The sequence below is a fragment of the Teleopsis dalmanni genome, chromosome 1 (genome assembly GCF_002237135.1).
Source record: "Teleopsis dalmanni isolate 2A chromosome 1, ASM223713v2, whole genome shotgun sequence".
Taxonomy (NCBI): domain Eukaryota; kingdom Metazoa; phylum Arthropoda; class Insecta; order Diptera; family Diopsidae; genus Teleopsis; species Teleopsis dalmanni.
Genome location: NC_051846.1, coordinates 6695504 through 6704585, shown reverse-complemented (window position 1 = coordinate 6704585; position 9082 = coordinate 6695504). Strand labels below are relative to the sequence as shown.

The following is a 9082-nucleotide window of genomic DNA, read 5'->3' as shown; positions in this document are numbered from 1 at the left end:
TATTCTCTTTCCTTGAACATTTGTTTTTTACTGGCCCAGTTTATTCCACAAAAGGGTTGAAGGCCTGCAAAAGCCGTTTTTGATGCAGTTCTGACTAGCTCATCAGCTTGTTTACTTCCCAAAACTCCCCTGTGATCTGTAACTCAGTAAAAGCTAACCTTATTCCAAGTTACAAGTAGCTGTAACATAGGAGCTCATAGCACTCAAGCACCTGTTTTGACTTGAAAGTCCAAGAGGATAGAGCTTTGAGAACAGCCTGGCTGTCAGAGTAATTAATATTTTTCCTCGAGGTATTAAATGTCTAAATACAAAGGGGTGCAAAACAGAAAAAACTGGTCGCAGTACATAAAGGCTTAAGCCTAACTTATTACAATTACCATATTATATTATATATAGGTATATCATATGTTATATAATATAACTTATATTTATTATTTTTATTACTCTTGTAATGTATGAATAAGTGTATGCTCAACTATGAATGTAAGTAAGTATTAAAATCACTGAGAAGTAAAATAGATTACTTTACTACTACTGCTGTCCAAGTTGTCTTTGTTTTTATTGTTCTTTTAATGTATATACACATGCATATATATATGGTATATATGTTTGCATTTGTAGGTATGAATGTTAATAAATATCCAGAAATATTTTTTGTAAGAAACCTTTTATAAAAGATTTTTAACGTTAATTTTCTTCACCTCATAAATGAAATAGCATCTTATAAATTGATAGCTTTCATCATATAAGTTCTATATAACATATATATATGAAAAATTTATTAAATAATTGATCGGTATTTATTATTAGACAAGTACATATCAATAACTAAAGGTAAAACTTAATTTAATAAAAATTCTTTTGAAAATCTTTCAAGTCATTTCATGTTAAAAAATATTCTAATAAATTTGTGAAGCGCCGCACGCTAACAGAATTCACGAGGAGTAGATATGTGTATATCGTGTATATGTAGGCCCAGTATTGAAAGTGCAACTGTTTGGACCACGTCATCTTTCCGTTCCACTGCAATATGTAAGCGTGACGTGCATCACTCAGCAATTTGCGCACCAGAGCGCCACTCAGGTAGACGACGCTCATCAGTAGTATGAGGCGGCGCAGGTGAACCAAGAGAATTGCCATGCAAGTCCGTGGTACTGATCGACCGGCGGAAACCACAACAAAATAAACAGAACCAACCGAACCGATCGGAGGAGAGCACCACCGCAAAGTGAGCAGAACTATAAATAAAATTTTAAGAATGAAAATAAAAGATCAAAACAAACTCTTAAACGCTATTTGCTCCACATTTTGTCACAAATTTGTACGCTAATTTCATTTTTTTTTTATTATTATTTTTCTTTTTTTTTTTGCGTTCTGTCAAAATTTTGTACGCACATTTGAGGAAATCGCTGAAGATTTTTTACTGAAATTTGAAATTTGTTTTATCTCAAATTGTCTATTTTTTAAGGAAATTCGAAATTTGAAATTTTATTTTATTTTATTTTTGGTGATTTTGCTCTAAAAACTGCTGCCGTTCCTCGTTATCCGCGATACACTGAAATGTAAATACAAAATTTGGCAACGGCGAATTTTTGAGATCTGAAAAAAATTATTTTAAATAAAAATAAAAATAAAAATAAATAAAGTATAAAAAGGCAACCAAAATCAAAACAAAATTTTAAAAACTACAAAAAACGCCAAAAGTTTAATATTTTAGTTTACGTATTTTGAAATATTAAATTATAAATTTTTGTTCTTAAATGAAAAACGTAAACATTTTCGAACGTAATCGAATCGTCTTTCCTCAAATTCTCATGGATCTATAATAAGACGGAGCTCTATTTCATGTACCCAATTCATCTGCAAATAAAAATACTAAAATCCATGGAAATTTGCTTGTAATGTGGCCAACAAACACAGATTCTGACAGCTTATTATACACATTGGTTATTGTGTTCATATATGTATGTTTGTTTAAGCATATGTATACTTACAGTGACATAAAATAGTAATGGAACAGTACGTAAAATTATAGGTAAACCAGGAAAATAATTTTGATATTTATATTTAAATATATTCAAATTGCATTTCCACATTAGTTATGACGACAATGATTATGTTACTTAATAGAAACTATTGTATTTATTATAGAGGTTTCGAATAGTAGTGAACTACGACAACAACAAAACTTTTTTTTATTATTTTAATTAATTGTATAGTTAGCTGACCCCATAGCTGTTTCAAGTATTGCGAAATACACATCATCAGTGATCTTGGAATTATTTCCTATATAAATTCATTCGTAAATAGCTTTTTGAGACTGCAAGTACCAAGGGTTGACTAATAGTAAATGCCATCTACTGGTTAGCACTTTCACTAAACACCTCACACAATAGTTTATATCCATTTTATTTGTTGGAGAACAACACAATGGATCATTATAAGAGCTTTAATTTGATTTTTCAAAGATATTCACAGTTGGATCCTAAGGTTGCAGGTCCTGTTGATATGTCATATGGTTTCTCAATTAATAATGGAAGAGATTATTAGTTATACGAGGTGCACCGGATAATTCTACCATATTAGCTTCGCCGATAATAGCTTATATCCAGTTTGTTTAGAGGCTGATAATACCGCAAAACATATTCAATGCCTTTATCCTTCTTTCTAAAAATATTCAAAGTTGAATCCAATCTAAAGCAAGCAATAAATGGAGAAATCGCGAAATAAATGGAAAGGCTAATTTCCAATTTCTCTTTCGCCAAGACTTTGTCGACGACAGATTGGGTACACTTTGTTTGGAAGACGATGATACTAAAGAATATTTGTTATGCTTTTGTTCCGCGCTCTTAAGACTTACATTCACAGTTCTCGAGACTGACGTTGTAAGTATATTGCCTTAAACGTTCGTCTCTTCTTCAGAAGAAGCCAAGAATTTTTATAAAATATCGGAATGGAGCTAGCAATATAATGCACCTTCACAATCTGTTTGCTGATTTATTTTTTAAACTATCACACCAAAATGGTGGTTTTAGTGGTTTTAGTACTAAAAAAGAGAAGTATGTTTTATTAATTTTTTTATTATTATTACGAAACTTTATTTATATTCCGAAAGGATTTTACTTTTCGTGATCCTAATTTGGCAGTGCTGTTTCAGTATAAAATATCTGTCATCTAAGGTATCATAAGTTTAGTTTACTAATTTACTACCTTCTTAACTTCTGTTGAAACCTAGTGCATAAGGCCTCCAGTATTGATATAAATCATATTCTGTTTGATACTATTCTCGTGACATCATTCCATGAAGCCAGATATAGGCTTCATAAATTTCTTTTTCCATACTTTGACATGTACATCCTTTCGCAATGCGAACTTCATCTGTAGATTCCGCTGCTAGCTATGTAGTTTACATGTCTTTTAAGCATATGGTTAGTTCACATCCATATACGCTTTCTGATTACATATGTTGTTTGCGGTTGCTTAGTCAGATTCCATTAGTCCCCATTGAAAATTCTCCCTGACCAATACGATATGTGAACATTTCTTAATAAATATTTTTAAACGATTCTTGTTTAGCTTAAGTTAGCTTTACTGAAATAACACAATTTAAACAGTTTCAATAATTGTTAAGCAAATCGTTTAACAACCGCTGAACGTACTAAAATTACTATATATACTATAATTTATTTACTATAAAATTGTAATGATTTTTTGTGCCGAATTTTCTTTATATATGAAGATATAAATCTATATAATCTGTCTACAAATAATTCAAATTATTGTTTCATTATTACTTTGTGTCATTGTATTATTAACATATGTATCTAGATAAATTTCTGCATGAGTGTATGAATCACTTCACCCAAAATATTATTTTGAATTTTTTATTTCAGATGATTGCTTAAATATCATTTATATGACGTTTTAGTTGTAGAATAAAAACTTTTTATAAATATTTTTATATATTTTTATTAACATATATATATGAAATGAAGCAAAAAAATATATTGATTATGTGAAAAGTAACTAATTTCTCCAGTAAAGAGTATTTGTTGTGTATAAGAAAATCCTAAATATTGGTAAGTTACCATTGGTAATATGAATACCAGTAAAGATGTCACAAGATGCGAAAATTTATTAATCGTTCACTTATAAGACAAATGTCGATGACCTAATCATAGTAAAAAGACATCAAAGATATATGAAAGAACTCGTCAATTGAATAGACAACTGTGCAGAAAGAGATGAGTGGTGTGAAGAACGTTAAAGTATCTAAAAAGTAATTTATGGTAGTTGAAGATTTCATTACAATATATAATACGCTTTTAAAATAATTGAAGGCTAACATACGCAGAGTATCGTGAAGTGGCGTATTTAGAGTGGAATCAAGGAGATATATCCCTTCAACGGTAACAATATAATCTAAAGATAAGGAAAACTGTCCGATGACGGCATATTTTTGTGCTTATATTGTAGTTCTAATAATTATTTAAAATTGGTAAAAAGGTATTGTAAACATTGGAGACAGTTGTCAACTTTTAAAAATAATTTTGCAAAAATAACGGAATAACGGAGGAAAAAGAATGAGAACTATAATGGGTAGAACTACCAACACTATCGCAATCTAAAATGCTTTGAGGGACGAAGTAAAACGCTTCAAGGATTGCATAGTACTAACAACGAATAATCTAAGCATACTAATACTACCGGAATACTAACCAGTCACTGCAGATTGAATAATTATCTAACAAAGTTAGGAATCCAATTCAACTCAGACTGTAGCTATTACAGAGAAGAGAAGCATAACATGTGCTAGGGGAATACCCGGAACTGATGCATAGGCGGAAGAAACATCTAGGAGGGTGTTTTAAGGAACATAGAAACTCAAGACTAAAACTTATTAATATTCTTTAATAAAAAATATTCTTTTATCTTTTTTATGTGAATCGAATAAAAATGTTTTATAAACATTTCAATGAATTAACAAAATTTCGGTACTTGTCTTTTCTTTGTTATTCGAGTCCTTCTAACCATTCGAGTCTTTCTAACCATTAAATAGTTTATTTTCATCATAAAGAGACGTCTTTCTCGGCAAGAAAACATTAACATTAATAAAAACGTTTTTTTGGACATTCTCAAATATACACCAACAAAGATCGGTCTTTAGAAATATTAAGATTTAATTTTCAATATATAATATTTAGATTACTAGTACCAAATATTAAACTCTTAAAGCGCCTAAACTGAAACATGGACTCACGTTTTATTTACCTGAACTAATGCTGTACTCCACTTATGTTAATTAAACTTAAAAACATCTTTTTCTTTAAGCGGCTCGGAGTGTAGATATTTCTTTGGACAATCTCAAATATTCAGTGGTCTTCGAAGTATTGAAAAAAAAAAATATTCTCTCTTTAATCAAGTCAGAATATTAGATAAGATTTTAAAAAGGGTTGGGAACTTGTCATAGCGGCACTGCATCCTTTGAGGATTATTGTGACATACACACTTTAGTTCCATAGTCGAGTATCTTTTAAGAACGCCATTATGTCCTTCGGAGAGAGATGTTGCCTAATTCCGTTTTGAGTGGATTGGCAGTGGATAAGTACCGAAGTCTGAGTTTGACGAGACTATTACAGTGACACAAAATGTGTTCTGCTGTTTCTTCTTCTTCGCAACAGCTATTGTCTGCAGCTATCGTCTCTAGTAATACCTAGGTTCGATGGATATATGTTTCTTTTTTTGGAGTTCCTCAAGTGGAATTTTATCAGTGGTCTTTGTGTATAACTTAGGTATTTAATTTTTGGTATATAATTTAAACAGTGATAGTGGTAAAAATTGAACTTACGTGTTGTTAAATTCTAAGCATATACACACATTTTAGATACTTTAACCAATTCTGTAGTCAACTTATGTTATTCGTACTTGGAAGTATTGAACAAAAAAGTATTTTTCTTTCTTTAAGTGAGTCGAAAGTCATTAAATTTAATTAGTAAAATATAAAATATTATAAATAAAAAATTTAGATGGCTTTGGCTTCATCTGCATATCTTATCCAGTGCAAAGTTCATACTCCATTGATTTTATCTGTATTTTAATCTTTATTTTACAGAATAATAAAACTCATCGTTGATTTATTAAAAATTAAAAATTATTTATGAAATTAAAACAAATGATCCACAAAATTTCCTCAAACTTATGCGCGATTTTTTATTAGACACTAAGACTTTGATGCACTTTGATGCTGCGTGTAAGATACAAGATATACGAGTACAAAAAAAAGATATATAATTTTTTATGATATTTGAAATATTTGTTGATCCACGAAGCTATTAATTTCATTAACTCGTCTTAACACATTCAATTTTGTTTGATTTTCCATTTGTTTTTGTTTTTGTTTTTGTTATTGTTTTGCGTTTTTTGTGTGGAATTTATCTTTCCGTTTTATTGCATAATCTGTCGTACTTGTGTGTTTGCCTATGGAACCATAAATTATATCAAAATAAGATATAGATATGTGCGCGATTGATTCAGAACGGCCGGAGAGCATATCTGACAATTTATTGTGGAAATGTATTTCGTGGAAGATTTGTGAATCGAACTGTGTTTGCTTGCATTTTGCGGACACCGAGGCTGCACGGCACAGCCAAGAAAGCAGCCAGCCCGCAGCCCGCAGCTCTCAGCCCGCAGCCAGTGCTGAATATTTACGGTGCCACAGGGCGTATAAGTGACCGTGTGCGGGTGATGGCATATGTGCACTAAGTAGATTAGCATCACTTCTTGACTCGAAATAGTTTTTTTGTTTTATTCTTATTTTCGACCAAAATTGATGTATTTGCTTTGTGATTTTCGGTTTGTGGCAGACAAAAGTTGCAATTCCAACAAAACGCTCGGCAGCATTAGCTATATTTTCATAGGCACAGCATAGACAATAGACAATCGTATTTTGGTTATTGTTATTGTTGTTTTTGTTATTTTAGTGAATTCACCTTTTGTTGTTGTAAAAGGCGATTTTGTTATTTTTCTTAGTCAAAATGTAAAGTGGGCGAGTTTATTTAGCGCTAAAAACGATTTGTAATTGTCAGTGTGTCAGTCGCACCGACTACCAGACTGGCTACCAGACTGGGTATTGTCTAATTGGCTATATCGTTTAAGGTAGCAGTTTAAATAAAAAAAATTAATTAAAATTATTTTTTCTAAATGAATTCTTTTTTATAGTTGAGATTTTATTAAATTAATTTGAAAATCGTCAGTTTGTTGCATCACAGCATAAAAATTTTTGGCTCAATGTATTAAAATCTTAATATGACGTATTGTCAGACAGTACGGAATATTTAAATATTTTAAAGGAAATTAATTTATTTTAGTCAGTAGTTGAAAAGAAAATTTTTTAAAGGCGTATACATTTTTTTTTATTCATTTATTAATATTATTTACCTAATATAATCAAGTAATATGCATTAAAGATCTCGCATCATGTTAGACAAGCGATTCATATGGTTGAAACATATTCAACTGAAAAGAATAATGTGTGCTAAAATTTTTCATCACTTCCAACCGCTATTCAAAAATGAAAATCTCAATGCTAAGAACAGGAAGTTGATATTTAACCAAATAATTCGGCCATCACTTCTATATGGATGTGTAGCGTTTAGCAAAGCCTCAAACACTATTATTCGCCAGCTAGAAATTGCACATAGCCAAGCTCTGAGAAGACTTATTAAGGTACCATGGTACATTAGGACAAATGACATCCTCAGAGACCACAAGATTGTTCCGATCAAAAAATACATAAAGGATAGAGCTCTGAAATTATTTACGAAAACTAACAGACTTACCAACACCGCATTTTCGAATCTCAGAATGGTTACAGGCTCCTCGGGGTGGTATGCAGATCTGAGATCAATTATTGCTTAGTCTGATGAAGTGATAAACAATGATCCAGTCAAGGCATAGAGAGAGGTTTTGAAGAAACCTCGCAGTTAATAGAGAGTAAAAATGCTCACGTGCACTGACTCAACTAGCTTTAACATAGTAATTAAACATGATCATGAAAAATTATGATTTTTTTAATACTAATTTATAATATAATACTCATAAAATATACAGGATCGATAAATATGATACAGTATTACTTTGTTTATATTCAACCTTATGACGATTGGCTTTAAGTGGTGTTTCGGTATAAGTTATACTTAATTTATTAGAACTTCCAATTTTGATTTTATGTTTTAGCGCTGCTATAATATACCTATGCGGTTTTCGATTCGACTGGTAAATCTCGAGCAAAATGCATCACACTCGAGATCAATTTATAGGATTCTAGATATTTTCGATGGAATAGCAAGATTACCCAGAAATTAACAATTGTTTTATATGATATATATATTATATACATACATTATATACATATATTATATATGTACATATTCGACATATGTATTTATGAAAAATATAAATGCCTACCACAATTACCATAATTACAAAAATGTTTGATTCCTCTAAAAACGTTTGATTGAGCAACAAAATTCGATAGATCTTGATTGAATCCAGATTTACTAATCGAAAACGCCATTACTTATTCAAATGGGCATCAAGACCCATTTCGGCCTAGTGGAGCGTGGTTCATTACGCGTCTTCACCAGTCTCGTCAATCAAATTCGGTTAGTGTCTATTCAACTTGATCACTCCACCGGAGATACGCTCTACCTCTACACCTTCTTTCTCCAACTGTCCCTTAAAATTTCTTTTTAACTGTAGCATGTCCAAGCTAGCAAAGCCGGTAAATATTAATTGGCTGTATTATATTAATGTCGTGATAAAGCTTGCATAGTTTCATTCGAATATGAAAGACGTCGCCAACTCGTAGAAGACCAAAGATCTTATGAAGAACTTTTTATTTTTATGACACACTCAGCTAAAATATTCCAATTATAGCATCCGCATAATCTAGTTTAAGAAAAATTGCTTTACCCCACAACCGTTTTTTTAGTTCTCCTAAAATAGGGCAAATGACTATAGAGTGAATAAGGTTCTCGTGCGCTTTCGGGTTGCTCAGAGGTTACGTCTCATCTGCACCTTG

General features: G+C 31.1%; 1 protein-coding gene across 1 annotated transcript; it reads right to left on the bottom strand.

Moving 5' to 3' along the window:
- Positions 1–777: 777 nt before the first annotated feature.
- On the bottom strand, positions 778–1561 carry LOC119672394. The gene is made up of 2 exons (XM_038083427.1): positions 1396–1561; positions 778–1238 (listed from the first exon to the last, which is right to left on the bottom strand). The coding sequence occupies exon 2, from the start codon at positions 1138–1140 to the stop codon at positions 883–885; it is 258 nt and encodes an 85-aa protein (XP_037939355.1). The 5' UTR covers positions 1141–1238; positions 1396–1561; the 3' UTR covers positions 778–882.
- Between the last annotated feature and the right edge of the window lie 7521 nt (positions 1562–9082).

Bases quoted from the DNA above. Each gene is read 5' to 3' on its own strand.
- LOC119672394 (XM_038083427.1), bottom strand. From the start codon at position 1,140: ATGGCAATTCTCTTGGTTCACCTGCGCCGCCTCATACTACTGATGAGC.